Source organism: Chenopodium album, chromosome 17 (assembly GCF_948465745.1).
Source record: "Chenopodium album chromosome 17, dcCheAlbu1.1, whole genome shotgun sequence".
Taxonomy (NCBI): domain Eukaryota; kingdom Viridiplantae; phylum Streptophyta; class Magnoliopsida; order Caryophyllales; family Amaranthaceae; genus Chenopodium; species Chenopodium album.
Genome location: NC_137850.1, coordinates 25,813,225 through 25,834,716, shown reverse-complemented (window position 1 = coordinate 25,834,716; position 21,492 = coordinate 25,813,225). Strand labels below are relative to the sequence as shown.

Below are 21,492 nucleotides of genomic sequence, written 5' to 3'. Positions count from 1 at the left end.
AAGGAGAAGATGCAGAAGAAAAACAACTCCCAGCAAATAACGAAGATGTATCATAAAATGAAAAAATTGAGACATAAATAGAGTCTATAAATGATTTACTTGATAAATAATACATCCTACTGAATGTAAAAATTAGCAATCAAGTACGGTATTGTTAATTACTCTAACTATTACTTATGCATTTACGGAATTTTATTATTGCTAATTAATTTTCAATATATATGCTATTTAAAAATGAAAAACTTGCAAATTATACGTACAAAATTCTAGCAAGACAATATAGTGGAATTAAATAAAATAGTCACACACAACAAGTGATTAGCTAACTTTATGGAATATGAAGCAATATTTTGAAAAAACTATAAGCATGAAATATCACAATATCTACAAACAACAAAGAAATAAAAAACCTGGGGCATCGCCCGGGTCTAACTAGTTTACTATTCACTTAGCAATAGTGACTTTCCTTTTCTACCCTTAGCCCCCTAAACTGGACCACCCAAATCACCTGGGTTAGTTATGTCTTTTCGTTTCCCCTTTTTTTTTTGTCTGATTTCCAGCTTGGCGTGACGTGTCCTCTTCTCTTACCTTGTTAGTTATGGGTGCTTTGCATGACTGATACTGATCTTTCTTCCATTTTTTTTCCTTTCCCTCCTAATAAAGCCGTACTACTTTGTGGCGGAGTCTTCAACAGCTATGGTGATGCCGGCGGAGATTGATCGGTTTCAAATCAGATGGCGCTCCAGTGGAGATGTGTCCTGGTTTTTTGGGGTAAATTGTTCCATGGCGTGGTTGCGTGGAGCTTGGGTTGTGGCTGCATTGCAATTGTGGTTTTCACATTCTAAGGTCTGTTGTTTTCCGGTTCGGTTTTGCTTCGTAATTGATTATTGTTTGGTTTATTAAGATTGTAATAGTGTGATTAGAGATCTGTTTAATTATAGATTTTGTGTTTTTTAAATGCAATTTAGCCTTTAATTGAATTGGATTTGTTTTGGAAATATACCTGATTTGATTTTATTAACTTATTAGCGGTTGTAGTGATGATTAAATGATAGTCTTGTTGTTGTTATTGTTTGATAATTGTTTTACCAAAGAGATGTGCTGTTTGTTTTGGTGAAATTAAGATACAAGATAGTAGTTGTTGATTGTTAAAGGCTGGTTTGGGAGTTAAATTAGCTTATTATTAGTAGTTATGGTTGTTAAGGACTGTTTTGGGAGTTATTATTGTGAGCGGCTGGTTTTTGAACAATGAATGTAATGGTTTGTTTGTAGAATTTGTACTTTAATTAAATGTGCTCTTTTTTTTTAGATTAGATAGAATTGCTTAGGAAATGTACTCCACTGCATATTTTATTTGTCAATTTCTATTGTTAAAAAGGAAGATATTTTTCTTATACTTGTATTAGTAACAACTTCTATGGTGGTAGGTTTTTTTTGGTTTAAAATAATGCAGAAATTGTCCTTTCATTTTTGCCTCTTTTTATTTGTTATTATTTTTAGTTGTTAAAAAGGAAGATATTTTCCTTATATTAGTAACAACTTCTATGGTGTGTTTTTTTTTCTGGTTTAAAATAATGCAGAAATTGTACTTTCATTTTTGCTTCTATTTGGTGTGCGTGTATATATATATATATATATAAAATTGAGATCATGTGAGAACCAAGGTGAATAATAGGAACTAGGAACTAATCTCAGCCATTGATCGCACTCCATCTCATGGCTCACATTGCACCCGCTCTCAATAATGGCTTTCTCGTAATTTCGCTGTTTTCTAACTTTTTTCCAGTTTTTTTTAACTTTTAAGGCAATTTCATTTAGTTTAAGACTGATTTCATTTACTTTTACTCTCTCCGTCCCAAATTACTCGCAACGGTTTGACTTTTTGCACTATTCACACATCTCCCTTTAGCCATCTTTTTTAACTATTATATGAAACTCAATGTAATCATGTAAGATGTTGTTGGATCTATTCAAATATATAGTTTCTTAATTTAAAATTTTTTATAACTTATATAAATATATAATAAAAGTTATCAATGGTTAAACATGAGCATCGGCAAGCGTGTCCAGTCAAAATGTTGCAAGTAAATTGGGACAGATGAAGTACTAAATTTTCATTTACTTTTGAGAAATGAAACTAGAAACTACTTTATAAAGTTAAAATATTACAAAAATGCCATTAATGTAGGGAATATTTCAAGCATTCCAAACTTGAACCCCACTGTGATCATACACTTAAGTACGGTGGCGTCCAAAGGGAAGGAAGCTAGAGCAAAAGAGTCGTCAACAAGTTTTAGGAACTTGTAAACCGCTCACAGGGTGAAGGTTACACCCGTTCACGATCCATGAGATCGCTAACTCCATAGTGGTCTGGAACCATATTTGGATATTCGGGAATGAGGGTACAAATCCAACCTAAAAGAGATTGAACCTGCCTTAAATATATGCCTTTACTTTATTTTTCTCATATTCATGTGTGCTTTCTGACTAATATACAATCAATATATTAATCCTAAACTTGTTTAATCTATGTTGGTTGAATATTAATGCACAAACAAAACTATTATTGACGATCACTTGAATTATAATCATATTAGCCTAAACAAAATTATTAATTATCTTATTAAGCGTGATTACAAGTACAAATTCCCTTTAATCCTGAGCAATAACAATAATATATCAAGCAACATAATAACATTGATACAACAAATCATCATCATCAAAATAATATCCTCATCAAAGCATAATAATATTAGCAAGATCCTAGGCATGATACTAACAAGATTAATAACAAATCCTAGCATGTCATTAAACAATAAAGATAAAATCTTTTATCCCTAACATGATAGAAGAAATTGGAAGTAACCTAAGCATGATACTAGAAAACCATAAATAACATTCTAACATGATACTAGGAATTAATATAATCTATACATGCTTTCTAAAGAAATATAGAGCGATTAAAAACAACTTACTTTGTTGTCTCGTATCTCTTTCTAATAACAAAATACACACGTTAGTAACTTCAAGGAAAATATTAAATCAAACAATTAATTTAAATAATTGAAATAGGGATTTGGGACCAAACCCTCATAAATTATCAACCTTTCACGTCTAGGGCGAAGGCAACTTCGAGGTTGGGTAGGTGTGTCTAGAACTCGTGAATGCGGTATTGTGTTTGTAGAAAGGCTAGGCTTAGAAAGAGGGAGAAAAAATAAGCTTTTGCTTAAAAGAGAAGAGAATAAAATTAGATGATTATTTATGATCAAGCTTGTTGATGATTGAAAACGGGGAATATCGACCCTATTTATAGAGAAAATAGTCCGGAAACAATAGAAAATAGTCAAAATTCGAATTGGAATAAAACTGCTTTTGTCGTGGCGCGATGGTTCACGCGTTAGCCCACCGCTATACAGAGTCGTTAATCTAATTAAATTAGACTAATTAACGTCCGTACTTATCTTTTAAAATCAGATTTAATTCTTTTAAAAACACTTGTTTTATTCCAAATAAAATTCTTTATTTTCTAAAAACATAATTATTAATTCTAATTCTACTAGAATTTAAGAGAATCTTCTAGATTATTCTAGAAGATTAAAGTCAATCCTAATGACTTTAGAAATAATAATTAATCGGTCCTCCACTAGATCATTGGGCCGTATATAAAACTTATTTCGGGTCCAACTTAGTATTTTGGCCATGACTTCCTCATTATTCATCGGAATTGGGCTTATAATATATCGTTAGAAACTCTTTTCGAACCCAATCCAACTACACCATTATTGGACCCTTATCATAGACCAAACTAAATTGGACTGGACATTTTCATAAATAGAGTACATTTTCGGAAACAGAAAGAAATATTTTATTAAAAACGACCGCATCACAAGACTTTTCACACTTTCACTTCGTTCGATAATCAATGAGGTGAAAGGTATTCATCACTGAGTTTGGTTTTTGGGGAGACACAATTAGGTGTCTATATATATATACTTCCTCCGTTATTTTATTATTGCATTACTTGCCTTTTTAGGAAGTTTCACAAATATTGCACCATTTCCTCTTTAGGAAAAAAATTATTTGTGTTCACACTACAAATACCCAACGTACCCTTGCTTTTTCACACTTACTTTTTAGTTTATCAATATGTCACATGGGCAATTTTGTACTTTTACCTTTCTCTCTCTTACTTTTTTCCACTACCAAAATATTTGTACCCAACCCCTGTGGTGCAATAATAAAAAAACGGAAGAAGTATATATTATCTACTTGTATTTTCTTTGGATTCATCTATTTCTGTACCACTTTCTTCATTATATTGTGAGAAAAAAGGTTGGTCTTGTTAATTTTGGCTGAGGTTCAAATGCTTTGTGGTGATTATGTAGTGATTTGGACTTGAAAATACATGATTAAGTGGTAACTAGCATCATAAAAGTATACACAGCTTTACTTAACTGATTTAATAATTTACTAACTTACATACAATTACTTACTTGGACTTTAACAAACAGAATTCACACTTTACAATCACATGTATTGCCTTATCATTAATGAAGAACAAACTGAATGTGTTAAGTTTGCTAGCTATTTTTTTTATGCTATAGTTATGTATTTGTTTAGTGACTGGTAACTCATTCTCTTTTTGTTTTGTTTTGTTTTGTTTTGTTTTTTTTTTTTTTTTTTTTTTTTTTTTTTTTTTTTTTTTTGTGGAGTAGGGGAGTAAGAGATTTGTAGTTTTCGATTTCTTGAGCTGGCTTTGTTCTTTGGCCGGAAAATCACTTACAGTTGTTATTGGTGAGTTTGTGTATCAGATTTGATGTGAAAATATATGTATTTATTTATGTTGCTTGCATGGATTTCCTTTAAATGTTGTAGATTAGTTTGCAAATTAATTTAATCGACCTATTTTTAAACCTAAATGCTATTTTTGGCGCTTCCAGGTCATGGCTACTGAATTGAACAAAATTACTATTCCGTTTCGACCTCTTTTGGGTCAAGTGCTTGACTTTTTAAGTTTTCTTAAGCCAGTATATGGGTTTGTAAACCAAGTTAGGAATAATGCCTTTGTGCGTGTGAAAACTGAATGTGGCGTGTCTGAGTTTGTGTTTTTTGGTGGGGAGGTTAACACAATTCAAGAGTTACAAGAGAGGGCTGCTCAAAAGGCTGTGCAGAAATTGATGAGCCACTTTGGAGTACGTGTGAGAGAATTTATAGCTGATAGATTGAGGATGTATCAGCTGTGTAGTAAGCTTTTTAGGCAGAAAGTTATTGACATATGTCATGAAAAGGGTTTAGAAATCCCTGCTATACAAGGCAATTTGGGTAAAAAACCTTCTAATGGTGTTGTTCATGTGACTATTGATTATGTAGAGTTTTTAGGTGCTGTTGTTAGGAAAACTGGAGCAAGTGTGAGTTCATTGGAGCAAGTTTTTGTTGAAGATTTGGGATACGTGGTGTAATACCCCGTATTTTTATGCACTTTTTATAAAGTATTTAAGTATTAATAAAATGTATTGTTAAGGGCTTAAGTATTTTAATTAAATATTTTAAAGGGTTAAAGTATTTTAAGTATAAGGTTTTATAAAAGTAAAATATATTTTGGACCAAACGTTTATTGATTATTGGGCAATGTAAATTATTCCTACATACTCTTATTGGAATAACCCATTCCAAAACCCATAACTTAAGCCCTATCCCATAACTTAAGCCCACATTTTTATAAGCCCAAATTTAACCCTACACTCCCTAATCTATAAATACACCATGAATCCCCAAAAATTTCCCACACAAAAAGGTTAGTCTTATTTTCTTTCTCCTTTATTTATTAATTTGTGGTTTTGATTTTATTGTTTGAAATTAATTTAAATAGTATCAAATTGTATTTTGATGATTAAACTTTATAATTTCAGATTTTATAAATGTCATATTTTTAAGATTTTGTAAATTTTATAACCTAGGGTTTTTAATTATTGAAAATCATGATTTTAGGGTTTTTATGAACAATTGATTTAGTGCTTTTATAGTAATGATGTTTTGAAATTTTGGTGATTATAACTAATGATTAGATTAACTTAATTCCAGATTATTTTGAACACGTAAATTCGTGTTTTAATTTTTAGATTTCCGTTCGTTAATATTAATCCCGTTTTAATCCCGATCAGGTTATGAACTCATCCGATTTTGATAAAAAAGTAGTGTTTTCCGTGTGGAAACAACGTTTTAAAAAATAATCATTACCTTTGGTAGTGTGCACCACCCTCTCGTGGCCAAATTCAGCCTCTAAATATGATTTTCGGGCAGTTTTTTATTTTTAACGAAGTTTTTTATGCTTCTAAACCTATAAAATAATTATGGTGAGTATTTTGTGATTGAAAAAGCTTTGAACTTTATATTCTAACTTTAAAAATAATTTTCAGATTTCATACCTTTTATTTTGAATCCTCTAATTGCATTGAATTGATATATTTTTGGGTTTTTAACACACTAACTTGCTATATAATGACTATTTCAAGTAATTATGCTTATGGGGTTATTTTATATACTTAAAACAAATTTCCAGATTTATTTACCCACTTTAAAGTTGCTGTAATTTGATATAAAACACTATATTTTCATAAATCTAACATATAAACTTGAAGTTGGGATGTTATATTACTAACCTTGATTTTGGAGACAATTTAAAGGCTTTATTTTGATGATTTAAGAGGTTTTAAAGTAGTTTAGTATTGCTGTAATTTTAATTGCTTTGGTATTGATTTATTTCTAATTGTTTGGTTTAGGAGAGGACTTTGTAGAAGGCGACTTCTAGTTTTAAAGTGGCCAATCGAATTGTTTACTCAAGGTACGTACAAGTTACGAAATCTTGCTTGTAGGTGCATGTTTAAGGACGGATCGAGAACTTAGTATCATGTATAGGATTGACTGGGTTAAATTGTCTGGTTATACATTGTGAATTTCAAATGATGTGCACTAGTTTATAATGCAAGTATTATGTGTGCTTTAATTATGCAAGGGGCGCTTAAAGGCAAAGGTATGTGATTGGTGTAAAGATCAAATTATTACTCATTCATGATTATGTAAACAGGATGAGTAAAGGAGAGATTCAAGTCTTGTAAGATGAGGTTAAGGTTTTGGGGTGCCTTATGCACTCAAGGTGTTTATACACCGAGGTAGTAATGGAATAATTAATAAATGTTGTTTATCACTAATAAATCAAGAATCTAAATTGAGAATTTGCCATGTTTAATTGAATTGTTTGGGATGTTTGTATTGAAATGTATATGAGTCATCACCAAGTCTAAACCTGTAAATCACGTAAAGTGTAAGATGGATGAGAAATAAAACTCTGGAATGGTGCACATCTGGAGTAATGACAATCAGGGGTTGGGGTACATGGGGTATTAGCCATGTACTTTTATCGAGGCCGTCTGATCTGCGAGTCTCCTCTTTCAAATATTATTTTTCTAAAACTAGGAGTTAGGTGAGATCTCATACTAACTACGGTCACGGAGTCGCGCCCGTGGTCATTGGATGTTTATTGATGTTTCCGAAAGGAGGCATAGGGTTTTTCTTTATTGATGTTGCAAATGGGACATGGGTTGGACAACCTTGTCTATTGCTAAATCCAATGAACTAATTAAATGAGTCAGTGAGTATCCATTAGTGAGGTCTTAATAAATTTAATAGCCGAGTCATGAATTGAGTCTATATTTAATGATGCTTGTGCTTGATTATTAGTAGCATGTTAGGTATTTTCTTAATTTGTTTCGCAGCTTGTATGTACTCAGCTTTGCTCACTGCGTGCTTTTGTGTGTGTCTTTCTTTGGTCATGGCCTTCGCTTTTTAATGACCCTGTGACGATCCAATTTTTACACTTGCAATATTGGGGAGCAGAATAACCACAGGTTCTTACACATGCAGCATTCATCAGGGTTGTGGGATCTTGAGTAGAGAGTTGGTTGTTTGCATTTTATTTCTTTGGCAAGTTTGAATTTATTTTAATTCGATTTTATTTGACACTAATTCCTTTGGGTTTGAATTTATTTGAACACTGAATTTATCACTTACTACTTTTATGGGGTTTTAAATAAGGGCCTTAATGGTTCCAACTTGTAATACTTATTTTGATTTAATTCCTTTGTTTTGAGGTTTATTTAAAACTGTTTTGGTTTTCCGCAGCTAATTTCTGAGATAGCTTTAACGTTTGAACACGTGGCGGTAGCACGCCAGTAATTCTCTTGAAAATGTTCAGGTTATATACGGTTTCTCACAGGTTTTTAAGAGAGAATTATTGGGGTGTTACACGTGGCTTGGGTGACAGTGACTTGCTTGCATTATGGAAATGCTATGGAGTGTATTCATAGCGATCCATTTTCAGAACCTGCTACTGCAATGCGAAAGGCTGCTAAAAGGGTTGTTTATTACCTGGTGGCTCGATATAATTTAGAGATAGTTGATGCTAATTATGGAGCTGCTGTAGAGAAAAAATGCTACGTATTTTGCTTTAAAGGAGAAGTTTTACCAGTTAAAGGAGCGTTTAGTTGCTAGAGGAGATCCTTTCAATGAGGATGAATACTACACTCTGAAAGCTGAGAGACTTCGGATACCTAATTCTGATGTACCTCCAGCTGCTCCTATACATTAAACAACGCTCAAGTGCTCTAATGGAAGGTGCATCTTCTTCTGGTGTTAGGATTACTGAACCTTTGGTTTCTGGCATACCTGAGCTAGAAACTGTGAAGAAGCGTGCAAAGTTTATCTAATGAGTTTAGTCTATTACTTCTTTTTGGGTGGAGCACACTGTTTTGATGATCTAGGTGTTTATGATTAGAATGGACAATGTCTATTATGATGTAAACTTTTGTTTTAAGTTCAGTTCTATATCTTAGAGTTCAGCTTTTGGTTAATGAAATAGTTTGGCAGACGCACCTTTGTGCGTTGTAACTGACCTATTTTGTAATGAACTTTTCTAAATCAATTGAAGTGTCTTTTGACTTTTTTTTTATTTTAGCACATCTTACTTACATGTACTGAAATAATTATCTGATATGCTCTGTTTGGTTACATTCTGTGCAGATGTTTATTATTTTTTAAATAGCAGCAGTACGAATCGGTATGTTCTTACAGTTAGATGGTGTTTAGGAATAGGTCTTTATATTACTGTTGTTGATGTATTGTTATATGGTACTGCTTTAATTATTCAGCATATGTGATTCTTTTAAAAATTGTTTGAATAGCTAGGGCACGTTTTAAAAGGTCTTCAGGACAGTGTAGAAAATCAAAGCGAACAAGTGGATTATCTTCATTGCATGCTACCATTAGGTAAAATAAATAATTTTTGATGGTTAATAGAGTCACTTTAAGAGTAAGTTTGCCTAAACTTCATGATTTGAATAGTGAACCAGAACAATCGAGACCTCAGACAAGTAGATCAAGACCTTTAACATATGACACAATTGAAAGTAAGAACTTTGACTTGATTTGTGATTATAAAATGAATATTTGACTATTTTCATTTTATTAAATTTTGGTATGGTTCGCCTCTATATTGTTACAGAAACACTTGCGGCTACTATAGGCAAACCGTTACCTACCCAGCCTTTAAAGCTACCTTCACTTTCCTACTGTAACAAATGCAATGCTAAAAAGTTTGCTTTTGAGTCTCTGAATTTCTGTTGCGGGGATGGAGACATTAAAATAGCTACTAATGAATATCCGCCAGAGTTAATAAGGTTGTTCACTTCACAAGATGAAGATGTTGTGCATTTTAGAAAATATGCTAGATTATACAACAACTTATTTGCATTTAGTTCACTTGTTGGCAACATCGATACAGATACATATAAAGGCATATATGTTTTCAAGTTACATGGTCAAATATATCACTTTGTACCAAACTTAATACCAGATGAAAATGGTCCAAAATACCTTCAGCTTTGTTTTTATGATGGCCAACATGAACTTGAAAATCGACTAGGCTGTTTTCCTGAATTAAGACAAGATGTAATTGATATATTAATGCACGTGACTAAAGATAATCCATATGCAAGCTTCTTTCGTTCTTTGAAAGAGCTTGATGTCAATGAAAACACAAAATTCTGATAAATCAAAACACTATTCCTGACCAGCGTGTATATAATGCTCCTACATCATATGATGTTGCTGTTATTTGGCCTGAAAACTTGTCATCCAGTCAAAGTTCTTGGCCACATATTCTTGTGTCAGGAAAATCTGACGATTCTCACCGAGTAATGCATTATTATGGCTGTTATGAGCCCCTGTAGTATCCTTTGCTTTTTCCACGGGGTGAATGTGGGTGGAATACAGGGCTAAAAAAGGTTTCTCATGGTGGGGACATGCAAGCAGACTCTTCAGTAGATCTAGTGCATTCTTGTGCGATACATACACCAGAGGAATTACTTGCTGAAGAAGCAGCCCGTAAGTTTAATTATATAATATGTTTGTTTAAAATATAGCAGATTGCATGGTTGAAATTTAATCTGATAAATTTAATGAGGGCATTGTTTTTTATACTAATAGGAGCTTCTGGAAGACATACTAGAGCTTATAAATTTATTTCTGCAAGGGAGTACTATGCATATAAGCTGCAAATACGGCCAGGTAATATACTGCTAAGGGGGGGGGGGGGTCGTGCTTATCAATAGTATGTGGTGGTTATGTATGTCAAAGTTGAGAATACAAGGCTAGATTTCTTTCGTAAAAATCAAGATACAATAAGAGCCGATTTATATAAAGGAATTCTTGATACAGTGGAAGCAGGGGAGACTAATGCTGCTAACGTTGGTCATAAATTCATTTTACCGCCGTCTTTCTTGGGAGGTCCTCGTGATTTGAAGAGGAGATATTTGAACGTGATGTCTCTTTTGCAGCGATTTGGAAAACCTGATCTTTTTGTCACTATGATGTGCAACGCAAATTGGCCAGAGATTAAAGCTGAGCTAGCTCCTAGTGAAGCAGCACAAGATAGGCTAAATTTAGTTGCACGTATATTTCGAGCGAAATTGATAGCTTTAAAAAATAAGATTAAGAAAGAAAAGGTTTTTGGTAAAGTGGCAGCTATGATATATGTCGTAGAATTTCAGAAGAGAGGTTTACCCCATGCTCACTTTTTGCTGAATTTAAAGGAAGAGAATAAGATGAAGTCTGTAAGTGCTGAAATTCCTCCTGTGACACAGCCTGATCTACGTAGGATTGTGTTAGCTCATATGATGCATGGACCATGTGGAAAATTAAATCTAGATTATCCTTGTATGAGAAAGAAGGATGGTGTTGTTGCCTGTAAAAATGGATTTCCAAAACAATTCACAGTGCAGACTACAACAAATAAAGATGGATATCCTTGCTATCGCAGAATAGATACTGGTGAAAAGGTGAAGATCAGAAATGCTGAGCTAGATAATCGATGGGTTGTGCCTTATAACCCGTACCTCTCTACCCTATTTGATTGCCACTTAAATGTCGAAGTTTGTTCAACTATAAAAGTAGTGAAGTATTTATATAAATATGTTAACAAAGGGCATGATCGGGTGGTTTTTAATATATCAGCACAGGATAAAAATTCTGTAGATGAGATTGTTCAGTACCAGTCTGGAAGATGGGTGTCACCATGTGAAGTAGCATGGAGAATCTTTGCATTTGATCTTTTCTATATGTATCCACCAGTATTGCTTCTACCTGTTCACTTACCAGACATGCATACTGTCTATGTACGTCCACATCAACGCCTTGATGCAGTTGTTGCAAGTGGTGCCTATTCAAAGACTCCTCTAACAGAGTTTTTTCGCATGAATATGGCTTTTGAGATTGGTTTGGGGTACTTATACGGCAAATTTGTGAGCATTACAGGTGGGACACTTCAGCAAAGAAGTGGTTTAAAAGACAGTACATTAAACCAATGATTGCCCGATTGGCTTTTGTGGCATCCTGTGAAGGGGAGCGCTTTTACCTTCGCTTATTACTTCTTAATGTTAAAAGTCCAACTCCTTTTACTAGCCTTCGTACTATAGATGGTCGAGTTTGTGCAAGTTTTAAAGATGCATGTCTCAAGTCTGGTATACTGGAAGAAGATGATGCTGCCAATATATGTCTATCAGAAGCAAGTAAGGTTTAGTTACCTATGGCTTTGCGTCGTCTATTTGCAACTGTGCTGATATTTTGCCAACCAAGTAATCTTAGGAACTTATGGGATAGATACTACTTTACATTATCAGAAGATTTTACTCATAAACATCCTGATGCAGCAATTAGAGTTAAGAGGCTTACAATCAGAGCAGTTGAACAACATCTAGAAGCAATGGGAAAGTCATTGGAAGAATGTGGTTTAGTTGATTTGGTAGATATAGAAAATTCTGAGATCAATAGGACAAAAGATATTCAGGATGCTCTGGATGCGCCAATTCCTGAAGAATGCATAAACAATCGAAATCTTTTGAATGCAGGTCAAAGGGAGGCATTTACGTGCATAGTTCAGCATATTGTAGAGGGGAAACCAGGAGCTTTTTTTGTAGATGGTCCTAGAGCAACTGGCAAAACATTCTTATACAATGCACTTTATGCAGAAATTCGTCTTATGAATAAAATTGTTTTGCCAACAGCTACATCAGGAATAGCTGCTGCAAACATTCTATCTAGCCGCACAGCACATTCAAGATTCAAGATTCCAATGGATGGTGATGTATCAATATCTTGTAACATTTCAAAGCAAAGTAGTCTGGCAGCATTAATCAAAGAAACGGCTCTCATAATATGGGACGAGGCATCTATGGCAAACAAGGAAAATATTGAATCTCTAGATTTATTGCAGCAAGATATATGCGAAATAAATCTATTTTTGGTGGAAAAGTAATTGTTTTTGGAGGAGATTTCCGGCAAGTATTGCCTGTCGTTCCAAATAAGACTAAAAAAGAAGCAGTTGAAGCAAGTGTGGTTAGCTCCTATACATGGAATCATTTGATAAGATTTAGGTTAACAGAAAATCTAAGAGCTAGAAAAGATCAGCCTTTCTCTGAGTTTTTGCTTAGACTTGGAAATGGGGAATAGCAAACCAAGGAAAGTGACTATGTTCAGTTGCCAATGCAAATTGTGCAAACTTTCCAGTCCGATGATGATCCAATCACAGATATACTGGAAAAATCTTTTCCAGAACTTAGTTCACAGAATTTAGATCCACACACATCTTTTCAAGGAAGGCTGTTCTGACTCCTATTAATGATGATGTTGATTCCAGAAATGCTTTTATGATAGAGAGATTTCCTAGACAGACTATCATGTATAAAAGCTATGACACCATTTTGGATGATAATGGCAGCATATATCCAACAGAGTTTCTAAATAAACTATGTCCAGGAGGAATGAGCCCTCATGAGCTTGTATTGAAGGAAAATTGCCCTGTAATATTGTTAAGGAATCTGTTGCCCTCTTCAGGCTCTGTAATGGGACACAACTTATATGTAAAAGGTTTTTCTCAAATTTGATTGAATGTGTCACTGCTGTTGGTCAGTATCTAGGGGAGCATGTATTCTTACCCCGTATCAAGCTTCGCCCATCAAGTTCACAGAAATATCCCTTTCAGAGAAACCAGTTTCCCATCAAATTAAGTTTTGCAATGACTATCAACAAGTCACAAGGGAAGACCTTAGACAAGGTCTTAATTTATTTACTGCGCCCATGTTTCTCACACGACCAACTATATGTGGCGCTATCACGAGCACGGACAACTACTAATGTTAAAGTCTTAACAGTTATGCCTTCTACACTGCTATCAAAAAATTATGTGAAAAATGTTGTATCATATGCTGTTCTGAAACTAGCAGGTGTCATACAACTTATTCTGAACTAAAACTGGTTAGTTAAACCTGGTCTTTTTCATGAATTTAGTTTCTGCTTATCTTACTAGAGTGATTTCCATAAACATATTTAGCTAATTGATGTGTATTGTTTCTATTACAGGGTTGTCTTCGTTACTAAGGGTTCACAAGAACATTGTAGCATGTAAAAGATAAAAAGGGGAAAAAACAAAGGAGGATAAAAAAACATTAAAAGTATTTTATTTATATCATATATGTTTTTGCTGGTTTCAATGTAATGTATAATTGTAAATGTGTTAAATCAAACCATATAATTATATATTCCTTTTGTATCTGTGCTTCATGTATTTCAACTTTATATATGGAAAATTTAGTACTATAAATAAATTAACCTTATTTTATTATAAAGTATGATCAAGGTGGCTATAGGGCCACAAAAAATTGAAAGGACAAATTTTTCTACCAAAATAAGCTTGTAAAAGATATAAAAGTACATAAAATTTAAACAGAAGATTCATATTTGAAAAGTTAATATTATTATAATATTTTTCTATGGTAAAAAATTTGCTTGCTTAACAAGTACAACCAATCCATTGCAAAGAATTCAAGCATAAACTGACAGCTTGCTCTCTTTTTCTTTTAGAGGTATGGAATGTTTCAGTTTACAAGGACAAAAGGGAAGTACATACACATTACTGTCTATTGTTTAGCACATTGACCAGTACTCATACCCTTTATGTATTGTCTTTGCGTATTTTTATTTATTATCAATTTTCATTATATAAAAAGACTAATTGCTCTCATATTAGCTTTCACAGAAAGAGTTACAAACAAAAGCTTATCGAGCATGGAAGGTATAATTTACTGCTAACATATTAATTTTGCTCTTGGTATTTCTATCACTTAAAAGTGTTATATTTTCTACATTGCAAACTTTAGAGTGATATTTACAACAACTTGGATTTATTATAGGCAATCAGCTAAATATGTAATCTTGTGTATTAAATTCTGACATTGATGTATACTTATAAAACAGAGATACAAGACAACTAGACCAAAGCCTGAGCAATTGTATTTGAATGAATTAAATTCGTCTAGCAGATACATATAGTGAAGGTGCTTGTTGCTGAAAAGGGTAGAGATATACTATCCTCCAAGAAAATTGGCAGGTTTCAGACTTTGCTTTTAAAGGATGAAAAGGTATAGATTTATTACTTCCATTACTATACATTACCATGTTTTCTGATACATTGATACAAGAATCTTTTTAGCTTTAATATTCCATTCACAAGAATCTTTTTAGTTTTAAAAATGCACTCTAAATGAACAAGAAAAACTAAAAACACTTAAATTGCACCGATATACAAAATTTAGTGCAGATAACTTACTGTCAATGAGATAAAAGGCCTATTTTGATAAATAAGACTCTTTTATCTGTCTATATAAAGTAATAATGTTCTAATTATATATATACTCACATTTATGTATCAGCTAAATATAACAACAAATTACAGCAAAGGAAATAGATTCTAATACACAGCAACAAGAACTGTTTAAGTTTAGTATTCTTGCAGCATGGATCAATACCTGAAAGATTAAATATAAGCTTATCTCAAAAATTTAAAATGTTAATTTTACTGCTCAACATCAAGAAATATTCTAATTAAATCTTTTAGTTTATTTCAATCATCAATTACACGTAAACTTAGCTTAAAAAAAAGGGACTGTTGATAATATTCATGTCTTAGGTAAATTATACCTTGAACCTATAATAAGTAGAAAACTCAACTATAACATATACACATTTGATCTGATTCTATAATTATCTAAACTTTGTTTAATTTATAGGGTAATAGAATGTGTGGTACTCTATTTGGTGACCAAATTGAGGCTTTTGAAGAAGCACTGCAGTATCTGGGAGAATATCATATTTCCGCTGCACCAATTAGATACATAGATGAAATTTGAAGGACTGAGCTAGATCAATTTCCTTATCAGATGACTTTTGGTGCTAAAACTGTGATACAACCACTGTATCCCGAACTTGGACCAGTTGAACCTAACTACCAACCAATATCATCTATTCCTCGTGCAATAGACCCTGATGAGAAATATGGTATAGCCAAATACTAACAATTTAATTTCATTAATAGCTATTTAGTATATGTATTGACATGCATTCTTCTAATGAATTAGATGTGGTGGGTGTTCTGCTATTTGCTGAAGAATCACCCAGACCAATTGTACCGAGGGAAGGAGGGCGAGAAAGTCTTGTACGAGAGATAGTCACAACTGATCAAAGGTAAAAGATAGATAGCTTGAACCAATATTGTCCGATTTATCGTTTTTATTGGTCTCTATCATACAATTTAAAGTACTCCCTCCGTGTTTTTTTAAGTGACACACTTTCCTTAAACGACCGTTTTTTTAAGTGACACACTTCCTCTTTTAGAAATTCCTTACATTTTAATAATATATCTTCACCCCACTATCTCTTACTTTATCATTTCTCACTCCTTTCATGGTCCCCACTTCCTCTCACATTCTTTTACTTTATCATTTCTCACTCCTCCAACCTACCCCACTAACATCTTATTTTATTAAAGTCAATAAAATCTCCTAAAACTACGTGTCGGTCAAAGTGTGTCACTTAAAAAAACACAAAGGGAGTACTTATTATCTCTTATTAAAATTACAGCTATGACCAACCATTAGTTATCTCAGCGTGGAATGATCTTACAGCTCCAAAGTATTTTGACAGGCTAATGGGTTTGGTAGATAAGTTTATGATTAGAGGATTCAGAGCTTTTAAACCACATACTCGACGTGGTAAAATAATTGCTATTATTACTAACAATTTTATGTATCCCGCACCATAATTAGACCAGTATAACATTATAACTTTTATAGGTTTTTCAATGAATTCTGCAATGTCTACTCGAATCATATATGAACCTAAAGGAGAGCGTGCTCGAGTCCTATCTCACTGGTAATTTGCTTAGAATCTCAAGGGTGTATTGATATGTACATTAGATTTTAGAGAGAGAAACTTGGTAATTGATGATTGCTACATTTTGATCTTTATTCTATTTGATATTGATCAAAGTTTTGTAAGAATTCCTTTCTCTTTAATGCAATTTTAGTATTTGATCTTTGATATATTGTTGAATTTCTAATAGATTGTTTGATTTGATTGTTGATATTTTGATTATAATGTTGATGATGAAATTGATGATTTGTTTAGTTAAGCTTTTCAATTCTACAATGTGTAGTGAGTAGATCCTTTGCTAGGGATGTAGTGAAGCATATATGAATGATAGACTATTGCTAATTTGGGTATTTTGATTGATTTGATATTGTGATTAAATTGGTTGATGGAATTTGTGCATGTGTTTGATTTGTTGAGGAGTAGCTAACCTTGATTATCAAGATAGATTGCATTGTAGTTTTCATTGATACGACACATTGATTTGGAAGCTACTATTATCGATTGAACTTGTTTTGTGATTTTTCTTTGATAGTCATTCGTAGAGACCACTAGTTTGACCCTAGGAAATAGTTTTTCAACTGATTTTTATTGCAAATACCATTTTCCCTCGCATTATTCGATTGATCAACTTCCCGTCAAATTAGCATGTTTATCGTGAATGCATGTGAATCCTAATTCCCTAGTATCCTGATATTGATTTCTATTCTTAGTATTTATTGTGTTGATTTGCTTGCTTTAGACCAAACTGCTTGCGCCTAGACTTTGGAATAGCTTGACTTAAGACCGTAGCATATATCTCCATTCTCTTGGGTTCGACCCGGACTTACCCCTATACTAGGGTTAGGTTTGGTTATAAATTTGGTTTGATTGGGGGAGTTTTAGAACTCAATGACCTAGGGGATTTCCTCCCATCATCATCGCGCCGCGTTGGATTTGGATTTTCAGCGTCGAATTTTTGCCATTAATCTGGGCAAATTTCGTTCAATTTCGTTCAATTTCGACTTTCGTACTCGAGGCGTTTTTCGGAATTATTCAATTTATTTTCATTGCTTTAATAAAATAAAGAATTTAAAATAAAGTTGATTAAAATAAAAATCTTAAAAATTGCATTAATAAATAAAAATTACATTATTGATGGAATTAAATAAAGCTTAAAATAAAATTGACTTAAAATTAAAATTGTCAAATAAGTTGAAAGCAATGCAATGCTGTAATCTGCCTTCTCTTTTCTAGCCCTTTTCCCAATTTTTCTCGGCTTCTTCCTCATCATCTAAATATTTTACTAATAGGGACCCTTTAGATGATCTAACTTCTACCTTGGTAGAAATAGTTTTCTCTGGCACAAACACCCCAACTTTCATTTCAACCCACACTTTTTTCGGATATTATAAACAATGTAAGTTAAAAGCAATGCAATGTACTATAAACAATGCAATGTACTATAAACAATGTTTCTACATTTAAATTTCAGACCTTGTTTTATTATGATATTAAGTAACCCCTCTCATATTATTAAGTAACCACTCTAATGCTTTTAAGTAAACCATATCATACTATTAAGTAATTGCTATTATGCCATTAAGTAATGCTTCTAATGCTATTAAGTAAACCCTATCATACTATTAAGTAAGTAATCCTTATAATGCTATTAACTAAAACCTATCATACTATTAAGTAATTGATATTATACCATTAGTAATCCATATAATGCTGTTAAGTAACCCCTCTCAAACTATTAAGTAATTGGTATTTGATATTAAGTAAACCCTCTCATGCTAGTAACTAATTGCTATTATGCTACCCTAGTAAATACAATGATAAAACATAACTATACACATAATCCATATTAAGTAACCAATATAAGCTTACATAAGTAAACCCTATTATACTATTAAGTAACCACTGTAATTCTAAATAAGTAACCCCTATTATTTATTAACAATATGACTCAAAAATAACAAAAGAAAACAATCTACTATATATATTAACAATCTACTATATATATATATGTGTGTGTGTGTGTGTGTGTGTGTGTGTGTATACACACATATATATCTCAATGTGATTACAACTTTACTATTAAAAACACATAAACTTTGTTCAAACAAGCATATGGAAACTTTGTTCTTACTTTGCAAAAAACATAAACTTTGTTCAAACTAGCATATTGACATAATAGAAACTTCATTCTTACTTTCTGCGAGTGCCCAATTTTTTAGGGGCTTGTGACTTGTTTTCTTTTGGCTTCCCTCCCTTCAGTTTACCCTCTTCTGCATGTTTCTCTGCCTCAATAGTAGCGGCCACTAATGCTTGTTCTTCTGCCTTTAATTCTGCCCTTTTCTTAGCTTCTTTTTTTGCCAAGGAAAGTTCTTCTTGACGATCAATCTCATCATTTATCATAACTTCTTCATACAATTCTTTGTTGTTATCGGCAAACTTCTGAACCTTTTTAACAACCTCATCCTGTACTAGGTTCAAGTTGCACAAAACCAACGAAGCACATATTTCAGCTCGATATCGACGTCGCTCAGCTGCTTACAAATACAAAACAAATCAAAGTCATAAATAAGCTGTAAATAAAAATATGATTTAATAAGGAATAAGGAAATAAAAACATTACCTTAGTTAAGTTTTTACAATAAAAATCTTAACCTTCATACAACAAACAATGATACAAACAGAAAACCCCAAAATCTGTATTTTTAATTTCTTTAATTAAAAGTTTTAATTTTCTACCTGTAATAAAATTAGAGATCCTCGAAGTGGAGTTTTGGGGTCTTTTTTCAATTCATCCAGGCTAAGCATTGTTTCACCAACAATTAATGGCATTTGATTTCTCCCGGCATCTATTTGCTCCATGACACATGCTAAAATAGCTTGACCCATATGCATACTACCATTGGTGAGTAAATATTGGCTAACCATGCAAAAAAGGAAGGCTCTTCTCTTATAAACATGGAAAGACTCTGACTTTGGTCTATTAAAATAAAAAGAAGCAAACTTTCTAAGATCAACCTCGGTACCATCAACTACGGTTTTTCAAATCATTGCCCTTAAGGTTGAAAAGCGCTCAAAATCCTTATAGTAGTAGTTACATATTGTGGGAATTACCGCTAGATCTAAGGAAGGAAAACCAAGAATCGCACCACATTCCTCCGGCAAAGGGCTAATCTCATCATCGACAAATCTAAAAGAATGGGTATTGGAATCTCAATGTTCTACGGCAGCATGAATAAAGTCAATATCAATATCTACCCCTTTTATGCCAAATAAACCCCCCATGTGGAAAAAGTCAAGCTCTTTCTCTCCTTAGCAGTCAAAGACCGACACCACTCGAGGGTTGTATCACAAAAATTCCTAGCCATTACTATTTGATTGGGAATTAAAAATCTAAATTGCTATTTGCTCGAATTATGCTAAATTTGATATATCTGGGGGCTTTTTATAAACACATCGATGCAAAACAGAATTCTATTCGAATTCGGAGAAACCGAGACCATCGCGTCGCGATAGCACTATCGCGCCATGATAAAAACCTGGTGCCAGCACTCATAACACGTCATGAGGAGCGTGTTAATTGGACTTGGACTCGAATTTGTACTTTGTTTTTTTCGGGGGAATTTTAAATTCTATTTCTGGAAATACAAATCCTCAAACATTTATGATTTGGAAAAAAATTATTTTGAGTTTAAATTATTTGAAGCTTATTTTAGTTAACTCCATTTTATTTTTTTACTTTTTCTTCTTGGGGGAGAAAGTTGAATACCCTCCAATGATTACAAAAATGATGGAATTTTTGTGCAAATTTGTCACAAATTTCACACACTCATATGCACATAATAAAATGAAAAAATAAAATGCAAATAAAAATGTATATAATAAGTCTAGTGTATATATACATCATGTCTAACTGAGTAATAAATCCACAAAAAAGCAATGTCCTACATAGTCAAAAAATACACAAATAAATAAATCTACACAGGCAAAAAGGCTATGGCGCCGGAGGACAGATGCCAAAGAACTGCAAAGTCCGAGGAGTCACTCCCTGACCATCATCAACACCCCTGGGTGTCGAAATAGAGAGTGCAGGGCCAGCCTATCTCGTTTGACCCTACTGCAGCTGTCGCGACTACGAGCCCACCTCGTACGTCCCACCAGCTCCGAAAGGACCAATGTCGGACTACCCTGATCTGGAAGCCTCACCGCTGCTCCCTCGAAAGAAGAGCCGGAATCATCCAGTACTGCAGTATGATCCGATGCCTCTCTCCCATTCTCAGTCTCGACCAAGGTACGACGACGCCTCGATCCAACTCTCTCCCTCGAGCCCTCTGGCCTCGAGCGAGTACGTGAGAGAGGGGCAGGCTGAAATAGAACAATAAACTAAGTTAGATACAAAGTGCGAATAAACAAAAATAATGAAAATCAAGAAGCATACCAGTGTAACATCGCCATCGCGACGACATGAGGCTCGGTGACTCAGCCTTACCAGCTGGTACTGGAAGGCGTCCATGGCCGCCGCCATCCTCGTCATCACCTCCTATGAGAACTGTAAAAGTAACAAAGTCAGAAATAATCAAGATATACATGCTGAATGCAAAGAGATGACTCACCTAGTTCTTACGTTGAGGGATGGACCTCAAGATCAGACACCACTACTCGGGGGTAGGAGGCACCATC

The 21,492-nt window shown here is 33.4% G+C and overlaps 2 protein-coding genes and 1 long non-coding RNA gene across 3 annotated transcripts; all 3 read left to right on the top strand.

Moving 5' to 3' along the window:
* The first annotated feature begins 555 nt into the window (after nt 1–555).
* On the top strand, nt 556–8,919 carry LOC145587710 (uncharacterized). Its single transcript, XR_014101378.1, has 4 exons — nt 556–846; nt 4,716–4,794; nt 6,780–6,841; nt 7,894–8,919. It is a non-coding gene; the product is annotated as an uncharacterized LOC145587710 (long non-coding RNA).
* A 612-nt stretch (nt 8,920–9,531) lies between these two features.
* LOC145588766 (uncharacterized) lies at nt 9,532–11,918 on the top strand. The gene is made up of 5 exons (XM_081645372.1): nt 9,532–10,002; nt 10,128–10,266; nt 10,327–10,437; nt 10,540–10,620; nt 10,771–11,918. The coding sequence occupies exons 1-5, from the start codon at nt 9,532–9,534 to the stop codon at nt 11,916–11,918; spliced, it is 1,950 nt and encodes a 649-aa protein (XP_081501498.1).
* Nucleotides 11,919–12,136: 218 nt separating this feature from the next.
* LOC145588765 (uncharacterized) lies at nt 12,137–15,794 on the top strand. The gene is made up of 5 exons (XM_081645371.1): nt 12,137–12,861; nt 13,247–13,342; nt 13,444–13,663; nt 14,928–15,026; nt 15,675–15,794. Exons 1-5 carry the CDS (start codon nt 12,137–12,139, stop codon nt 15,792–15,794), a joined length of 1,260 nt encoding a protein of 419 aa, XP_081501497.1.
* The last annotated feature ends 5,698 nt before the right edge of the window (nt 15,795–21,492 follow it).

Bases quoted from the DNA above. Each gene is read 5' to 3' on its own strand.
- LOC145588766 (XM_081645372.1), top strand. From the start codon at position 9,532: ATGGTTCGCCTCTATATTGTTACAGAAACACTTGCGGCTACTATAGGC. The intron at 10,003-10,127 runs GTAATTGATATA...ATTCCTGACCAG, and splicing joins TTCCTGAATTAAGACAAGAT to CGTGTATATAATGCTCCTAC. The intron at 10,438-10,539 runs GTAAGTTTAATT...TTATACTAATAG, and splicing joins ACTTGCTGAAGAAGCAGCCC to GAGCTTCTGGAAGACATACT.
- LOC145588765 (XM_081645371.1), top strand. From the start codon at position 12,137: ATGGCTTTGCGTCGTCTATTTGCAACTGTGCTGATATTTTGCCAACCA. The intron at 13,664-14,927 runs GTCTTAATTTAT...TTCGTCTAGCAG, and splicing joins AAGGGAAGACCTTAGACAAG to ATACATATAGTGAAGGTGCT. The intron at 15,027-15,674 runs GTATAGATTTAT...TTTAATTTATAG, and splicing joins TGCTTTTAAAGGATGAAAAG to GGTAATAGAATGTGTGGTAC.